The 19,620-nt window shown below is 39.1% G+C and overlaps 2 protein-coding genes and 1 pseudogene across 2 annotated transcripts; all 3 read right to left on the bottom strand.

Moving 5' to 3' along the window:
* Nucleotides 1–1,700: 1,700 nt before the first annotated feature.
* Nucleotides 1,701–10,139, bottom strand: LOC131476110 (sterile alpha motif domain-containing protein 9-like). The gene is made up of 3 exons (XM_058654607.1): nucleotides 9,961–10,139; nucleotides 7,583–7,639; nucleotides 1,701–7,092 (listed from the first exon to the last, which is right to left on the bottom strand). The coding sequence occupies exons 2-3, from the start codon at nucleotides 7,584–7,586 to the stop codon at nucleotides 2,462–2,464; spliced, it is 4,635 nt and encodes a 1,544-aa protein (XP_058510590.1). The 5' UTR covers nucleotides 7,587–7,639; nucleotides 9,961–10,139; the 3' UTR covers nucleotides 1,701–2,461.
* Nucleotides 10,140–10,247: 108 nt separating this feature from the next.
* On the bottom strand, nucleotides 10,248–13,558 carry LOC131476119 (uncharacterized). The gene is made up of 4 exons (XM_058654639.1): nucleotides 13,228–13,558; nucleotides 12,717–12,840; nucleotides 11,672–11,739; nucleotides 10,248–11,536 (listed from the first exon to the last, which is right to left on the bottom strand). The coding sequence occupies exons 1-4, from the start codon at nucleotides 13,435–13,437 to the stop codon at nucleotides 10,997–10,999; spliced, it is 942 nt and encodes a 313-aa protein (XP_058510622.1). The 5' UTR covers nucleotides 13,438–13,558; the 3' UTR covers nucleotides 10,248–10,996.
* A 1,062-nt stretch (nucleotides 13,559–14,620) lies between these two features.
* On the bottom strand, nucleotides 14,621–19,004 carry LOC131476114 (lysosomal alpha-glucosidase-like; annotated as a pseudogene).
* Nucleotides 19,005–19,620: the final 616 nt, after the last annotated feature.

The raw sequence follows: 19,620 nt of genomic DNA, 5'->3' as shown, positions 1-19,620 counted from the left end.
AGTAATAATAATAATCACTCAAAACAATGAAAAAACATGCACTTAATACCAAGTTTCGCCTACTTTGCAAGCTGGAACCTATGCCATCATGTGAAGCATATATTATGATGAGTATGTTGTCATTCTGACAGAATTATAATGTAAATGTGCAATTTTATTTCTTTGGGCAGAACAGATATAATCTTAGTGTCCAAAAACTGTAAAACGATGCTTCACTGTCTCCTGTGGCCTGCAGTGTTCATCACTGCCTGTATGTTACTTCCTGATGAAGTAACATGTTACGTCCTTACTTTTGTTGATTTATTTAGAGTGGTGTGCCAGGATCTCATCCTTGAAATGTCCTCTTCAGGTCTATTTCTGTTATATCTCCACTTGATCCATTTTTAAAATAATAACATACAGAACAGTTTCTCTTCTTTACAATTTAATGCCAGAAAACTGTAACAATAAAGATTATTTATGTATGTTGTGATAGACCTCCACACTTGGACTTTTCTATTATGGACTGCTAAATAAAACTATTTCATTGGCCAAACACCTGAAAAAAAGTTTCATGCAATGTTATGTTATTCAAATCATAACCAGCCATTATTTTATTAATATTCATTTAAGTATTAATTTTTGCATTTTAATTTTTAACCTAACTTCATTACAATTTAACTGTAGTGCATTACATGGAGCAATTTATTTTATCTTTTGACTATTTCCTAATGTAAAATATAACAAAACACATGTATACACACAATAGTCCGTGTTAATTTGCAGTTCCAGAGGATGGATATTTCCACATGTAGCCCTGGCTAAATATCATTTGCACATTGAGTTTAAAAGCAATTTAATAAAAAATCATTCAGATATGGTTAATAGGTTAAAATATAAGTACATGTGAAAATACTTAAATGAACATAATGTTTAAAATGTAAGGCATGATATGCAGTTTACTATTTACAGTTTTAAAAAGGTGGGTTCGTTAACATAGTCTGTTGCCGTTGCTGGGTGTTGTGTCTGACGTGGTTTTCTCCGACCCCCTGTCTTCTGTCAGTTACAAGTTCGCTGGTCATATACATCATATACATTATGGCAGCCCGTGGCCAAGTGGAAAGGGAACTTGGCTTGTAACCAGAGGGAGCCACCAGGTCGCTTGTAACCGGCGACCTGGTGGGGACTTGAAACCCAAGTTCAAGTCCCCACCAGGTCAAAAGGGCTGGGGTACCCCTGAGCAACCCAACCCCCATTGCTCCCTGGGCGCTACTCAGTGTGACAGCTCACTGCTCCTAATTCTAGGATGGGTCAAATGCAGAGAAATAATTTCCCTAAGGGGATTAATAAAGTATAAGTCGTTTTCGGACCTCAGGTACAATAATATTATGTCGTTTTGAGACATTTTGTGGTTAATAATAATATTGAAAATATTTATAAAGCCTCAAAACCCACCTGTTATTGTTTATGTACAATGTGTTAGAAAATGTATTGTTTTTAAATTATACGTGTCGGGTATTTCATAAGGCAATTGATATTTGTTAGCATTTACAAAGCTTAAAAAACTCAATACAATTCATATTGGAAGCCACACCATTGGAAGCATGGAAGCACAACAAAAGAACCCAGACGCCTTCTTATGGTACTACCACACCAAGCAGAATTTATAGTGACATGGAAAAGGTGTTACACAGTTTTCATGAAATACATTCAATATCAATACAAATAAAGTTGCTAATATATATATAAGAAAATGTGTTCTTCAGCTCTTAATACAGCTTTTGCTGAAACCTATGATTTCAAGAAACATATCTTCTTTTCTGTACAAATTTCCCTTCGATTCTATTCTACATGGTATCCTTTAACACATCAATGACTTAGTGTGAGCTAATGTGCTCGAACACAAACCTAAAATGACACATTTAAGTTTCTATTGAACAAACAAACAAGATAGAAAATTGTATTTTTACATCTGGAAATCCAAACTCCATCATGTCAACTGTATATGAACATTCAGTGTGTAACTTTAAGACTTGTTACATACAGTAAAATGCAAAAATGTAATCAGTTATGTTGCATCTTATAAAACAAGGCAATCAGAGATGGCAGACTTCACCCAATCCACGCAACAAACCTCTGTCAGCCTATATGTGAGAACAAACGCTGTGGTGCAACACTAGATCAGAGAGGTGTGTGTTCAAATCCATATCAGGGTCAAAATTCTAAAAAGGTTATTCTAACCTGCCCCTGTTTCTCAAATTACAAGTAAGTGCAGAAGTGCACACACAGACAGACAAAGCCACAAAAACAATACTTCACTCCCACTCCGTGTGGTGAAGTAACAATGCGTTACTGACATCATACCATGTGCTTCAAAGTTTTTATTTACAGACTGTATTGTGATTTAGATAAAATTACGATTAAATGTTCAGCCATAGTGGATACTAAGCCAACAATGTCAGGTCCACCTATCAAAGATGAACTATTCCTTTACAGTAATGTTGTAGGCAACAGGGCCCCTGAAGGTGAAACCCAGATAGAATGTGATGTTTTCATTGCTGTGTGGCACTGAACGCATGTGAAGAGGCAATATGCTGAATTTCTTTTTCTGAGGGCCCTCGAGGTAAACCACTCCATCTTCAGTCCAACCAGAAACGCGTTTTAACATTTCAGCAATCTCAGGCTTCCCCCATGCTTCACCACTAAACCACTTCAGGCGTTTTTCAGAGACCGAGAACACCTTTGTGACGCTGTGAAACTTTCTCTTGTGGACAAATTTATCCAATCCATTTCCATGTCCCAGAAGAAAATGGGTGAAAAGCGTTCTCTTTCTTTGAGGAATGTCCTTCTTCCTGGTACAGTAGCATTTTTCCATGTGCTCCACAGCTGACTGGACAATTCCATATTTGTTTTCTCTCTCATGGTCTGCGTCCTTATCCTCTGGCCAGAATAGTAAGGTAAGCAGGAACAGGGCACCTGGCAAACATTTCTTTTTATCACCTGGGAATTGATGACAAAGGGCCTGTAGATCTTTAAAAGGAGCAACCTTTGAAGCCTGTGGTGACAAGCAGTTCAGGGTAATGTGGGCCATAATGTAGTTCACAATATCCCTCTGATTAAGATTTATCTTTCGTGGACTGCTGGGGTAAAGAGAAACTATGGTCTCTAAAATATGCACAGCATCCCTCTGTTCAGTTAGTTTGGACAAGATGGAAGTTATGTTACCACCACCAAGTTGATAGATGATCATGCGTTTTTGTAAAAGAGTGAGATTGGTTGGGACTGATTGCCATGGTTGCAGAATTGCAGCAGAGGAAACTTCACTGAAGTACTTCCCATACTCGGAAGAGCTTTGGATCAACCGCTTCAGTGGATGGCTTATCTTCTCTTCAGGACTTTCAGGAATCTCTTCTTCATCTTCACCTATATCTGTCTGGAAGAAACTGATGTCCTCTGAAATCCATTCCAAGGAATCAATCAATGTCTTGTGAAGCTTTTTCAAACGACCATGAAATGGTTCCCAGGCATCTAAGACATGTTCTGGTATGTAATCTGTTAACAGATACTCTCTACACTTTGAATGGCCTTTAGCTCCTTTTGCAAACTCTTGTAATGAAAAGATCAATTTGAGCAGGCTGATTCCAACTTCAACCTCAGCAAAATATCCTGAACTGTTTACATTTTCCATCTCTGCATCAGCTGCTCTCTCACATTCTTGAAAACACTGCAGGGCATTCAGTGCAGTCTCCACAGCATCAGTTGTGTTTTGGGCTGTGATTGGTGCACAGCCGTTTTCAATGGCTTTCCATTTGAATTGGAACCATTTTTTGTACACCTGCCCTTTTGTGTCAAGTATGTAGGAGTTGTTGGGAAGCTGTTTAGCTGCAGTCTCTGCCCAGTATTTTGCCTCTTCAAACTTTTCATGAGTATAAAGAAGACGAGCAAGTTGTTGGGCAATGCGTGGATCTTTATGAAAACGTTCAAAAGCTTCCTTGAGTAACTCTATTGCTTTGTCAGGGCTTCCCTCCTTTTTTCGCACATGTTCAATCAGAGGAGAGAATAAAGTATCACATTCATCTCCTCTGCTTATTCTGGATCTCCTGATGAAAAGTGCTCTCAAAAATGACCGATATTCTTCCTTTCCAAATCTGTGCTCAAAAAGCCCATCGTCACAGAGCAATTTCTTTGCCAAACTGCTGTGGGTCTGTTGGCTTCCAAGGAGTTGTTGCAGAATTTCCTTTGCAACGAGTGGGTGAATTATTCTGATGGATTCAATGTAGGTCTTGTCATCTCGAAGATGCAAGAAGACTAGTTTGGCCTGATCGCTGAGTGATCTTGCAAACTCTTGCCGTCGAAACCTTTCCATGTGCACTTGTAAGGTTAGCAAAGCTTCGCAGTGGGACTGAGAGATGAAAGAGTTATCAACATAAGTGTTCAGCAGTGCTACGTACTGAATGAGGAGAGTGGCAGTAGACTGAAGGTCAATGCCTTGAAGCAAATGTTTCACAAACTTTTGAATATAATCATTATGAAATCCTTCACTCATCAAAACAAATGTCAGGATGAACTGATGATCATACTGTTCTTCAAGCAACTGTCGTTTTCCAGCAAACTTCTTCTTCTCTTCAGGAGACAGTTTGTGAGTGACAGATACATTCTGTAAAGCAGACTCTTTGCATCTACTCTCTGGATCATGGGATCGCCTACAGCTCAACAAAATGAAACATAGTGTTCCATACTTGATTCGTCTGCTTCTGATTGCAACCTCTAGCTCATTTCTGAGATCATCAAGGTAGTCTTTGTCAGAGTCTTCAATTAGGAGCAACACTGGAAGACACCTTTGTGGATCTTTTTCTTCATATTCTCTTAGATCAACTGCATGTTGTGTAACATCAGTAACGGAGTATGAAGGCTTCACAACTGCACATCTTAGTTCTTTCCTGTTCTGCCACAACACCTGCCTTGCCACAGTACTTCCACCACTTCCTGGGTGATGGTAGATGTTTATCGAAGTAACTGGGGTCTGATCTACGTTACATTTCAAAACATCCATGAGGAGTTTGGAGACATCATGATAAGCATCTCGTTCGATTACCTCTCCAACATACTTGTGCTCAGCGAGCCAAAAGTTCATCCATGTCACTCTACCACCACGGTAAAACTGCTGTTCAATATTTGCCTTCTCCTCATTAATGAAGTCTTTGCTTGTGTCGTCACAATGGTTGACTGTCAGTATTTCCAGAGAAGCCATATGTTCCTCTTTGTTTGTTTCAAGAAGACATGTCCCTTTCACAAAGACTGGCAAGTGTTTTTTGGCACAGGCTTTTACTGGTTGTATCATTTGCATAGTTGCATTAATGTGACTCATTTTCATCCCAACTACACTGAAATTGTTCACAGTTTCTGTTCCACATGACCCCTCTGCAAAACTTTGCCACCTCTGGAAGTTTGTTTCTGATTCACAGATGCAGATGATGTCTGTGTGGCCTTCCATGTCTGTGAAAAACTCATAAAAGGTGTGCAAGAGAGGTTTCTCTACTGGTGATGTGAGAAGAAAAATGACCTGTAGTGACCCTTTTGGCAAGATTTGTTTACAAATCAAAGACACACATTCCCTCAAAAGGGTAATTTTTGTCTTGATCCAAGTCATTTCATCAGAAGGAGTTTCATTTGCTTTAAAGCCAGAACGGCCATTGCAGAAGATCCAGCTAGTTTGTTCAAACAGGTGCAATTTTTCTGTGAATTCTTTGATGCTTGTGTCACTGGATTTGCTATAGCTCTGCAGAGAATGCATGTTTGCAGCATGATGCTCAAGGTATTTGCTGCAAAGGCCTGATATCTTTGAGTCTGGGTCAAAATCAAACACAGAGAAGATCTTCATATTCAGCAGCCACTCAATGTTAGAAAGGTCATCAGGTTTGAATTTGTTTGTAATGAATATGAACCATTTATCATTTTCAATGAACTTCTTCCCACTAGTTATTAGCATTGTGAGTTTCCTCCCAAGGTCTTGGCAGAATGGAGTACTGAGTACTTGAGTTTTCTCTGCCTCTTCTCTTTGAGCATCCCGTTCTTTGACTCTCTGAAAGAAATCACTTAAATCACTGTCACTCACTGGCTCTGTTTTGGAACCTACCCTTCGCAGAATTGCCTTTTTCTCATATTGTACTTTGTTTGCTGCCTCATTGAAGTTTGGCAGAATAACTGCATAAACCTTGCCCTTAACAATGTTGACTGAAGGCACAATGTCAACCTCCACCACATAGTTTTTTGCTGTACTTTCTCGATCCATAACCTCAATGAACCTTGGTGGGCGCACACAATGGCGCGCATGCTCTTTGTCAGTTGAGAAACACTTTTCAATGTAGTCCAAAGCATCCACATAAATGTCTTTGTCTTTTATTGGGATGCCAACTACCTCACCATGCACATATCCTGTATCCTCCTTGCTGTCCATCACACCGAAATGTATTGTGCCATTTGATCGGATATTCATACAACCAGTTGCAAATTTTAGAACCTCTTTGGCAAACTTAGCTTGCAGTCTTGTGCGATCCAATTCAGCAGCTATAGCAAAAGATTTGAATTCATGGCAGGGAGAGATCAAATCAAAGGCTCCTGATTCAGGTTGCAGAACTCTGTGCTTTACATATATGAAATCAATGCCTTCTTGATCAAATGGCCGTGGTTTGCAGTCTTCCTTTGAAGTCAATATGCACCGTTTTTGGGGGGTTTGACTTTCTTCTGAGGCACACTTATCTCTTGCATGTACCTGTCCAGAAGTAACTTCACTTGAAGCAAGACAATGAACTGATTGTGAATTGATTTTCTGCTGCAGCTCGGTTTTTTTAGTACCGGTAGGCTTTGCATTCTGCTGAATGTTTTGCTTGGAATTGAGGAACTCATTTCTTTTTTTGATAATCATATGAGTAGGCCCTAATTTCATGCCAATCTTTGTCATCAAGAAGTCCTCATCAAGTGTGAGAAGGATTTGTCCATTTACTTCTTCTTCAAAGAGCTTCTTTATGTATTGTTCTTTCACACCAAGTGTTCGTAGCCAGGTGCTTACTTGAGATTCAGTCCAATTCTCGGGTGACTGCACAAGATTGTCAGCTGGTTGAGGAAAAAAAAATGTTGGTTTATTCATAAATGACAGAATCAGAGATGATGTTCTCCACATTTAAAAACATGTCTTTCATTTGCCAATATACAGACATTGAATAAGTGGATTATTTAAAGCGAGACAATGGTTAATTTTTCCAAGAAGAATGAGCAGCATGCTCAGAGGGGACCATGTATTTACTGTTGAGGCCCATAAACCTGTGTACATTAGACAGGCCTCTCCTCCGTCTCTTCTTAAAACTCATCTCTTTCCATTGGCCCTATCATATTTAAGCAGTTTACATTTTTTTATTTTTGTATCTGTAACAAATGACATCAATGAGCTAAAAGATGCTGAAATGCTCCATGTATAAAATTCTTATGCTGTGCTGGTGCCAATCCTGTGGTTCATAAGCATATTTACAGTAAATTGTACCTTTTTAAAAGAGATCAGTTCACATTAAATTACAAAAAAACAAAACAGACTTGACAATCCACTCACCCATGATTTACTTTCTCCTTTCATCACATCAACAACATTGGTTTTGTCAACGTCCACCTGGAAAAGAAAATGTTCAGTTATATGATGATTGACATTTCAAACTGAAACCATAGATAGTTAATTTTTTCTCTTTTTTGGTTCACACACATACATTCCATAATAAAATCGGACTGAGGCAAATATAAATATCCATAATTTATTATTAGAACATGCAGTGTATGTTGATGTTAACAGGATCCCTACAAAACAAACGAAGCAGTGCTCTCTGCTGGGCAAAATCAGTAATGGTGGCACAATTTCTAAAAACCTCAAACATACTGCATCTTCGACATTTATGTACAGCATTATCTATTATTCAGTAATTTACAGTCAAATCTAGAGCTGAAACAATTACTCGATTTATCGATTATTAATCAGTTACTAAACTAATCGGTTTGATGCTTTATTCATTATTAAAACAAGATTTCTGATTGTTAAAGGCATACTTCACCATTGGAAAGATGAATGTCTATTTAAACTAGGTCCTCTATGTAGTAGAAATGTGAAATAATATTTGAAGCCAGTGCAGAAAAATGTAATTTTGGCTCATGTAGATGAACAACAACAACTCCCAGCATGCACTGTGCTCGCTGCCCCGCAAGAGTCTCGCTGTCTAGCAGACAGTGCTAGTTGTGTAAACACAAATTCCTGTGAGGAATAAAATATATAATAAATATACTCTCCCCCTGCGACTGGCAAAATTGGAAAGGGAAAAACTGATTTTTTTTCTTACAACTCAGGGGAAAACTGAGGGAGGGAAGCAGAATTTTTTTTAAAAATACTACTGCTATTCTGGCAATACAAAGCCACACGCAAATTGGTGAAGTATTCCTTTAAATGTAAATATTTTCTGGTTGCTTTGTTCCATATAATAAAGAAATCATTAAAACTGAATCATTTTGGTTTGTGGACAAAACAAGACATTTGAGATCATCATCATTTCCAGGTTTGACAAACACCGATCAACATTTTATGACATTTTATGGACCAAACAATTACTTGATGAATTGAGAAAATAATTTACAGATAATCGATTATGAAAATAATCGTTAGTTGCAGTTCTAGTCAAATCAAGCTCCAGCTATAACAGGGAATTGATTTATTGACTGAGGTGTGTCTGTCTACACACCTCATCTTACAGTGGTTACCAACATGGTGCCCAGTGCCCAGACAGTCTTAGAGTATGTGTGTGTTTGTGTGTGAAAGACTGACAGAGAGAGACAAAAAATTGCACATTTTATTTTCAAAGGATGACTGCATGTATGAAATCATTGTTTATAAAAACTGATAATCGTTAGGAGTAAGCACTGGAATTAATGTTTAAGCTATTGAATGCATAACATTCATCATTTAAATGGTAAATTGCATAAAATGTTAATATGGTAGCCCACCATACTATTCTCTACCCTTCAGGTAGCTCTCGGTCTCAAAAAGGTTGGTGACCCCTGGTCTAAAATATGCAACGGGGTGAAATGCCCCCTTTAAACCTTTTAAGTAGGGAGGGTCACTTATTTCTATACGCATATATGTAAATAAATAAATGTTTTATTGCCATTGTTTTTACTGTTGCACGAGCTGAAACCTATGTAACCACTCTCTTAAAATACCTGCTTTATTATTTCAAAAGACTTCCTGGAACCGATTATTGGGTGTACGATGGTTCACGTATGTGAGTTTGTACATGTTTTTCTATCCTCCTGGGGACCAAAACCGTACAAACCTATATCCATGGGGACCCTACAAGGGATTCTCAGGGTTAAGACGAGGTTTTAGGGTTAGGTTCTTAAATAGTTGTGATGATTGAGGTTAGGTTAAGGGGCTAGGTAATATATTGTCTATGAGTTCTCCTCACGGAGATAAAAAGAAAAAAAACAAGTGTGTGTGTGTGTCCGTTCACCCACCACATTGTAATGGGAGCATTATATATTGAACTAACATTCTTTTGGACAGTCCCTCCTGACTACCAGTAGTTCAAATTCGTCTGTGGAGGACGTTTGTAAACTTCCCACCCACTGCATACTACTGAATTAACTCATTTTGCTATATACAGAAGACATTTGGTAGTCAGGAGGTAAAAGAAAACGTTATCTCCAACCTTAACCAGTTAACGCCTAGTCCTACCCTTAAGCTAACCTGTGCAGAGCGGCCAGGTCAGCTTGCCTATGACTCGACTCGCTGCCAGTCGAAATATATCGGTTCATAAAAGAACATACAATCTAGTCAAACTTCTGGAGTCGTTTAATTAAGCAAAAACATCATTTTGAAACTACAGTAGCATAGCATAGCAGCATATCAGTCATACTACAACAGCCAAACATCGCAAAATGATCAGTTCTTACCTCTGATAAACGCTGATTATCGAAACCGTTGGTCCATTTTGCTGCTCTGGGTTGTTTTAAAGAAGTGTATTTACTTCTGTATGTCGCAACGGACGCGGAATTTGGACTTCCGCCCTCACTTTTCTTTCGTTTATCGGGAAACGCAACCCCGGGCGAGTCCAATAAGGTCCACGGGGGGGGGGGGGGGGGGTGGACGGAACAATTGTATATAAATTGGCACATTTGTAAACATTGATATTATTAGATAGGCTACTAAATACATGTATTAATTCAACGTGCAAACATGGTCACAGTATAAAAAATAGAATTTAATGTGCATGTCATCAATTCACTTTAAAACCCTTTTAACTTATTACACACAAGCTTTCTGCAACCTGACCTCTGAACTCATATAACTCGATAAAGACATGAGATTAAAATACATAATGTATTGAGATGCAATCCTTAACACCATTTGGGACAGTCCACTCTTAATAAGTCTTGAGCACAAAGTTTTGATTGACAGAAGAAAAGCAGTTTAGCAGCATTAACTGGAATCAAGCATATTTAGTAAAGTCAACTTTTAAGAACCGCACCCATACAGCACAGTGATGGTTTAAAAAAAGGCACATCAGCCATATTAAACGATTTATCATTGATGATTCAAATTCTGACTCTTTCTATACAAAAATATATATACAGTATCTGTGCAGTGAAAAGGCTCACTCAAATACAACATTGCACAATCTGACTACACACATGTTCAACAACATCTTTTTTCCTCATATCAGCGTCAAGAAAATGTCCTCCAACACCCTCGTGGCTATCGAACTTGCTTTGGACGGAGAGACTTGTAGTCGGTTCTTTTGGGGGAACACTTTAACCCAGATGAGGGGAAGGCACTTAACCCACAGAGGTGCAGCTACTGCGCCTGGTAGTAGATCACAGGCACTGCAGGCCTGGTCCTCACATGCAGAGCTCAGCAACTACACCACACATTGTACCCACTCTTCAAAAGGCAATGCTCCCGTCTGTGCTGGGCTCCACTGATCCCAGTTCACACTGGATCACTGTTCAGTGTGAGGAGATTTGGCAGTATGTGCATTTCAGACTGATTGGATTCCCTTTGCTTTAGAGAAGTAGTAAGCCATTCTGGTTCAAATGTGGAGTTCACTGTTTGACTGCAAGAGTCAGTCGCCACCGTCTGTACAGGCAAGTGTGACGATAAAGGCTCACAAGGTGATGTAGAGGGCACCGATTCAGCAGGTGCTGTGTGACAATCCTGCACTGGCTGTGATGAATGTGTAGGTTCCTCGGGTTGTGAAGATGTTGGACATGTGTGTGTTGGCAGGTGTTGAGTGCATGGCTCATTTTGTCTTTGTGGCCCTGTATGTGTGTGCTGGGCCTGTGTTTTAGCGAGCTGCACTGTAGTGGAGTAGTAGGGAAGGAATGGCCGCTCGGGTGCACAGGTCCACATGGCAAGATACGTGTGCATCAGCAGGTGGGGGAAACGGGAAGTGAAGTAGGAAACAAAGTCATCTGGGATAGAGCCCAAGGTCTCCTGTACCTCAGCAGGCAACTCTCGGTAATGGTGTTTCTGTCAGGGATGATTACATGTTAAATCACACAGGAATAACAACTTTCGCAGCTATTGTACAATAATAATAATACATAGTTTATAATAGCTACGATATTTCATCAATTCATGAAAGGTACAAAAATAAACCTTTACCTTGTTCCTCATTGCACGTAACAGGTCTCTGACTGACCCGCCCCTGTAGGAGCGAAATTTTCGCAGATCTAAAAGGAGTAATAATAATAAAAAGAAATCAGACATCAACCACAGGAAGAATCCTTTCACATAAACAAAGAAGGAAAAATGTCAACACATAATTCACATGAAATTCAGTTTAACAGCTGTTTTACTTTATTTTACACCCAAGTGAAACACACAGAGAAATATGTTTTTTATATAAGATAACCTCTGACACTGAATATACATCAAGTGGTTTGCAAATGTAAGGAAACATTTGTCTTAGTCTATTAGTCTAATCTTCATACTAAAATGATATTAACTGTGAAACTGTGAGGTCACAATTATAAGCAGTCTGTGCCTTGCGCAAGAAATGTTAGGTCATGGTTCATTTTTTATGAAGTCAAAGAGAAGAGAAGCAGGTCAAGAAGATATCATTTGATGTGATATGTGATATATTAGCTGGTTGCAATGCAGGCAGATTTGACCACCCACTAAATTATTTTCTGGTGCCAGGATGTAGCATGCAGTGCAGCTATAATTATACTGTAAGTCCGACATGTTACAACTAGGTCTAACGTAAAATACTTATCTGGTTACCTTGTAATGCAATATCGTAACTATAAGACTATAAGCCAACTTTCCACCAGGTGGCTCCTGATGCTTGTATTTGTGTGTTGTATGTATGCATGTGTAGGTTTTGATGACAGTTTCATACGAAAAAAAGACAAGTCTCTAAATCAATCAATCAATCAATAAATAGAGAAACAAATAAAATAATAACATAATTATTCATGTATTTGTTTATGCATTTCCACATTGATGCTGAGCTGTTGTGGAAGGCTGTCTGAAGGATTTATCCTTACATCTACATCTGCCTGCTGAAAACTGAATCATCACACACCTTTAACCAACCCTGCTTTAGACTGAGTGTAAAATCTGTATTTATTTATTCATTTTTTCATTTATTTCTGTATTGACTTATGTATAGATTTGTCATTTACCATCCTCCATAGTCTCATACCTGTCTGCAGTGGTACTGTGATGTGCTCTCTCCAGTCCCCCTTGACAACAGCCCTCCCTCCTCTCTCCAGCTGTCTCACAATTGGACCGTCCAGCGGTTCTTTTTCTATTCTGTCACTTACATCCTGCAAGCAAACACAAAGACACAGAGTGTGAATTTCACCTGATCAGCTGAACAGGCAGCCTATAGTCTTAATCTCATATTAAATGCTGTTATTAAACAAAACATAGTCACATAGTCTTGAAACAATTGAAAAAGTATTGAAGTTATGTAGGGTCATATTTGACCGTATGGACAAAGTCAGCTCCTAACAATGAGGTTACGAACATTTGCAGACATAGATCTGAAGAATCAGCTCTTTATACAGCTCAAAACAGACAGTCCTGATTAACTTGAAATAAGATGCATTTATGCAGAAAATGATTGGATATGGTTTAAAACACATTTTGGCAGGGACACTGTCAGATACATTTAAAAAAGAAAAAAGAAAAAAAGACCTGAAAGAAGGTACCTGAAAGAACTGCAGCTCCTTCTCAAGGCTCCAGAAGAACGGGTGTTTGAGAGGTTCAGTGCACTCCGCATGGCAGCCTGAGCCTCCTGCCCAAATACATATGGCTCCTGAGGCTAACGGGCACAGACACATAAAAACACACAGACAATGGGAGGAGATACTGTAACCACTATTCATGATACATGACACAGAGGGACTCGCTTTAAACATGCAGGGCAGACCTCACCTCCATCATAACCCCACCCCACCCCTGTGACAGCACATACAGTATGAGAAGTGGAACTAACTCAGTGAATCAATACAAAGACACATATAGTCAACAGAAACAGATTTTGGATCTCACAGCATTGAAGTTGTCATTGTGGTTCCTCATAAACGGGTAAAAGGCCCCAAGCTGCATCCATCGTACACACAGTTCCTCAGTGGTGTTGCCTTCAAATCCACAGATGTCTGCCCCCACCAGAGGAACCCCGAACAGGCTAAACTGCAGCACAGCTGGAGGGTAGCAAAAGCAAAAGCTCAGTGGAAATACTGTATATCAAATAATCTGTTTCATTTAAAAAAAAAAAAAAAAAGATGAAAAATAATTATTTCCATTGATGGACTGGATGTTATATTTAACCATATGCAGGTCCATAAAATGACTACCACAGAACTAAGCCCACTTTGAAACAAGATTGTTATAGTATATCATGCTGTGGACGTTTTGGAAACTACAGCTTATCTCCTCACCAGGGATGGAGAATCGCAGCTGCTCCCAGTCACTCCTGACATCACCTGTCCACACTCCAGAGAAGCGTCCAATGCCAGAGTAAGAAGAGCGAGACAGGACAAAAGGCCTCTTCCCTCGTACCTTTGTAAGAGCTCTGAGAGCAGCAACCAACCGCACAATCGATATATAGTAGACAAAATATTATTATTATATTAATATTATTATATATAAATAACAAAAGCCAAACAACAACTACATCCATATATTCCACAGTGCCACATTAAGGTCCAATGAAATAAATCTAGCACTTGCACAAAGGAAGTCTGTCCTTTTATTGTTGTTTCACAACTACAACTACTGTCCTCCGTTTGATTACTTATGACTTCATCTGCTAACATACCACCTAAAGAACTCAATCTGTGGTTCGAACCTGTTTGTGGCATATGCTTCTGTCAGTCCGTACATATTGTGCAGGTTGTAGTGAGTGGATTGCCTCTGCTGAGCTGACATGCAGAGAGTTCCCGAGTTTAACTCTCCTCCGCCTACTCCTGTTTGTATGAGATTCAGGAACACAGACAATGATTTGAAGCAACATTCAGAACAATGAAACAGGTATGTATCTGCAGAGCATTTGTGTACTGTATGTACTTTGAAAGGTCCAGTATGTAAGAATGTGTTTAATCTAATGGGGATTACAAAGTACAATGTTTGCCGTCGAAACATTGCAAAGCAAGTTGGAGACCCCTGTAAGGCAAGGCCCTCTGTACATGTAAAGGGCTGATTCTAAATTTGTTATATAATTTATTGGTTAGTAACTTATAAAAACATACTTATGGAGAGTGTATTTGATTTCAGCCAATAAACTCTGCTAAATGTTACACACTGGACCTTTAACGTAACACAACTGACAGCATAGTAAACAAAATATTGAGCCATTGAGCCCTGGACAAAATTGGCTGGTTCATTCATATCCTGGATGGAGCATTGGAGATAAACAAAATATAAATTAGGTGCAAAGCAAACTAAACACACAACCACTAAGGATATTCCAGAACTGACAACCTGATTTCACACATTCTTGACATTTTGGTTTTTATAATCATATCATTGGTGTCTAAATAACATGTGCACTGTGTGTCTGTACACACTCACAATCCACAGTCCATCCACAGGCACTTTAGAATGAAAATCTCTGATGCAGTCTTCCCACCACTGTCTGGTCTCTGGGTTGGTGAAGTCAGGGAAGGCTGTAGGGCCAGGCCAAACCTGGAACACCATACAAGAATGTGTTTGCCAACCAACTGGACACAGGTCAACAGTAAAACACATGCTATGCATATCACACAGGCGGAACAACATATAAAAAAGGATTCTTACCTTCCCGATCAAAATGTGTCCTGTGACATTTTAATGAAGACGTCTCGTTTCAGGCCATCATCAAAGGGAGGGTAAGTTCCAGTGGGGCTAGTGCTACTGATCCCTGGGTCCTGGGGCAGAAACCAGCAGAGCACAGCAGTCAGAAGCTGAGAGGCTTTTGCTGCCATCTACTGGAGATACATTGTTACATAATTTCTTATTTTCAGTTAAACAGCTGATGTAATATGTGTCTGTTTTTATTAATTTACCTTTATCATTATTATCATAATTATTATTATTATTATTATTATTATTATTAATAATAATAATAATAATAATAATAATAATCTTGATTCTTGATAAGGAAATGATCTTGTAAATGTCATTTACCAATGGAAGTTTGGCATTGTGCATGCGTTGTGCAACCTTGCGGGTTGTATTAGTGGTGGTGTAACCCCAGCGGCAAAGATGAAATCCCAGGGACCAATAGGGGGGCATCATGGGACGGCCTTAGGATAAATAAGATATACTAAACACATTAATGAATCTAACTCACTCTTTATAGGTGTGCCTCTATATAATTTTCTATTTTAAAACAATATTTTTCATATGGTATATACACAAGGAGCTGTAGTAGCCAGTGTCAACACTAAAAAGATGTACCTAACCAATGACCTGAAGGTATTGTCGAATAACACTTTGAGGGTCAGGACCTAAAAAAAAGTATAGGTCCAGAATTCCTCCAGTTGACACCCAGGTGAGAGCAGGAGTTGGCTGAAGCGTCACCTCTGGAGACACATTAAGGCATTCAGTAACAGTTTGTATATGATACGAAAAAATATTCAGTGTAAAATCTTATTAAAGCAATAGTTCTGTACCAATTGCATTGCTGTTGAGGAGGAAAACTCCATGTGCTAATCCATCAGCCTCCTGTACAATGTAGAATGGGTGGGAGCCATATAGGTTAGCATGAGCCTGCAAAGGAACACACCATCAACAACTTGCATACACAAAAGGGGGAAAAGTATAAAACAACAAAAATATAGTGTGGACAACTTAGTTTACAAGTGTGTTACACACTATTTCATGTGTGGCATCAAGTGGTAGCTATTTGGCATGTTAGACCAGGGATTATGATTTCTATTCTTTTTTGGAATGTAAAACAACTGCATGTTTCCCTTTCAGATTATTAAACATGTTGCTCTATTTGGGTTTCAGAGACTGGATGAACGCTAAATGCTCCTGAATTTGCCAATAGTTATAGTATTCACAAATGTGTACAGTGTATATTGTGACTGCTTGAGTTCTCCCACAACTCGGGGCTTGTGTGTTCTCTACAACAGACTCACATGAGGTGCCATGTCTCTGTTCCAGAGAGTAAGAGAAGTCCAGTTAAGGTCTAGGAGCAGGGAGGTGTAATGTTCCCCAAGGCCAGACACAAGGGAAGAGGCTAGTGTGGTGGACAACTGCAAGTACTGGTCAGCAAAAAGCAGAGGTCCCACAGTGGTGTTTATACTAAAAAAGGAGGGAAAGACATACAGAGAATTAACAAACATGTAAAAAGAAATATCTATTTACTGTTACATATTTAGGTTATGTTGCCTCAATATAAATATAAAGATTACAAGATACGGTGTGAGTACATGTGACGTGATGTAGATGTAGATGAAAACTGAAATGTACTCACATCGTGTGTCCATTGGATTTACGTCGCACTATGAAACCAAATGGGTCAGACTGGTACTCGGTGGTGTAAAGGACATCAGAGTTATCTGCTCTGCTTTTGGGAACATCAGCTGGGAGTTTGACCTCATATCGCTGAGAGGACGGGTCCTTCAGCTTGAGGGTGAATGTATCAGTTCAGTTTTGTCACATGAAGTCAAAGTAGATTCCAGGTGCTGAATATACAAAATACAGGAAAGTGTACTTTCCTCATCACATCTATTTAAATGGTTGCAGCAGAGAAAAAAACATCAACATAGTATTGGACACTCACAATGAGGTGCAAGCAGCCTGTGGTCTCCTCAATGATTTCCAGTCTTAGTGTAGAGACGTCTCTAGGCAGGTATGAGGGTTTGGCACGAGTCAGAGTGACAGCCAGGCCTCGTTTTGAAGGAGTGAAGGGACCCAGTTTGTAGCCAGGGTACAAACTGGGGTAGAAGCACCAAGGTGGTCCAACAGATTTGGGCAGAGGGGCATAACAGCAACCCCTCTCCTCACACTGTCTCTTGCTGAGAACCCTGTCCCTGGCACAGTCAAACCGACTTTGTGGGGCCATGGTGCATTTGTCATCTCTATAATTAGTCGTCTCTTTGAAACTTTCAGGGTGATTTTCATTTGGTTTATTGTGTGTTTCAGTTGGATTAGCAATGACAAGCCTCTCATATGCTATGCTCTCGTTTGGCTCGGCATGGACACACCTGACCAGTTTGGTTTCACGATCGGACAAGTTGTTCATGTAGAAACAATTTGACAAAGCAAATGCAATGAGGACAAGAGCAGCTACTACAGAGTTAGACAACAGAGCCATTCTGCTATCACCACAGATACAATGGCAGGTCAGTGAGCACTGAAGTTTAGCTCTGCACAAACACTTGTCAATCGTAAACTAAGCTGTTAGTGGCACAAATATATGGGTTACATAATCGTCCACACTTGCTGTTTCGCTCATTTTACTTTTCAGTGACTCACTTCACGAGCTGGCTTTACCTGAACTAGCTGTTAGCTTGCGATTAGCTACAAAACAGCTCAGTGCAGAGCTAAACTTTAACTCTTAAATTAAACCCAGGTAAATAATTTAACTTATTTACCTGGAGCAGTGACAGACAGGGCGTTTTGTCAGAAGGCTGCGAAAACGTCAATTTGTATAAAACAACATGCATGCAAACAGCATGTCTGCGTAATACTTGAAAACTAAAATAGCAAAGTACAGGTACGGTAAGCACACTGGGACAAAAATACGCTCAAATGTACTGCTGTGAGACTGCCTGTCTGTAAATATAGATACAATATAGTAATAATAATAATCACTCAAAACAATGAAAAAACATGCACTTAATACAAAGTTTCGCCTACTTTGCAAGCTGGAACCTATGCCATCATGTGAAGCATATATTATGATGAGTATGTTGTCATTCTGACAGAATTATAATGTAAATGTGCAATTTTATTTCTTTGGGCAGAACAGATATAATCTTAGTGTCCAAAAACTGTAAAACGATGCTTCACTGTCTCCTGTACCCTGCAGTGTTCATCACTGCCTGTATGTTACTTCCTGATGAAGTAACATGTTACGTCCTTACTTTTGTTGATTTATTTAGAGTGGTGTGCCAGGATCTCATCCTTGAAATGTCCTCTTCAGGTCTATTTCTGTTATATCTCCACTTGATCCATTTTTAAAATACTAACATACAGAACAGTTTCACTTCTTTATAATTTAATGCCAGAAAACTGTAACAATAAAGACTATTTATGTATGTTGTGATAGACCGCCACACTTGGACTTTTCTATTATGGACTGCTAAATCAAACTATTTCATTGGCCAAACACCTGAAAATAAGTTTCATGCCATGTTATGTTATTCAAATCATAACCAGCCATTATTTTATTAATATTCATTTAAGTATTAATTTTTGCATTTTAATTTTTAACCTAACTTCATTACAATTTAACTGTAGTGCATTACATGGAGCAATTTATTTTATCTTTTGACTATTTCCTAATGTAAAATATAACAAAACACATGTATACACACAATAGTCCGTGTTAATTTGCAGTTCCAGAGGACGGATATTTCCACATGTAGCCCTGGCTAAATATCATTTGCACATTGAGTTTAAAAGCAATTTAATAAAAAATCATTCAGATATGGTTAATACGTTAAAATATAAGTACATGTAAAAATATTTAAATGAACATAATGTTTAAAATGTAAGGCATGATATGCAGTTTACTATTTACAGTTTTAAAAAGGTGGGTTCGTTAACATAGTCTGTTGCCGTTGCTGGGTGTTGTGTCTGACGTGGTTTTCTCCAACCCCCTGTCTTCTGTCAGTTACAAGTTCGCTGGTCATATACATCATATACATTATGGCAGCCCGTGGCCAAGTGGAAAGGGAACTTGGCTTGTAACCAGAGGGAGCCACCAGGTCGCTTGTAACCAGCGACCTGGTGGGGACTTGAAACCCAAGTTCAAGTCCCCACCAGGTCAAAAGGGCTGGGGTACCCCTGAGCAACACAACCCCCATTGCTCCCTGGGCGCTACTCAGTGTGACAGCTCACTGCTCCTAATTCTAGGATGGGTCAAATGCAGAGAAATAATTTCC

Source organism: Solea solea, chromosome 16 (assembly GCF_958295425.1).
Source record: "Solea solea chromosome 16, fSolSol10.1, whole genome shotgun sequence".
Taxonomy (NCBI): domain Eukaryota; kingdom Metazoa; phylum Chordata; class Actinopteri; order Pleuronectiformes; family Soleidae; genus Solea; species Solea solea.
The sequence above is the reverse complement of the archived record's forward strand: the minus strand, read 5'-3'. Positions and strand labels throughout refer to the sequence as shown.

Coding starts and splice junctions, on each gene's coding strand:
- LOC131476119 (XM_058654639.1), bottom strand. CDS start 13,437: ATGTTTAAAGCGAGTCCCTCTGTGTCATGTATCATGAATAGTGGTTAC. Junction 12,841..13,227: donor AGGAGCTGCAGTTCTTTCAG/GTACCTTCTTTC, acceptor GTTTGCTTGCAG/GATGTAAGTGACAGAATAGA. Junction 11,537..11,671: donor TACGTGCAATGAGGAACAAG/GTAAAGGTTTAT, acceptor CATCCCTGACAG/AAACACCATTACCGAGAGTT.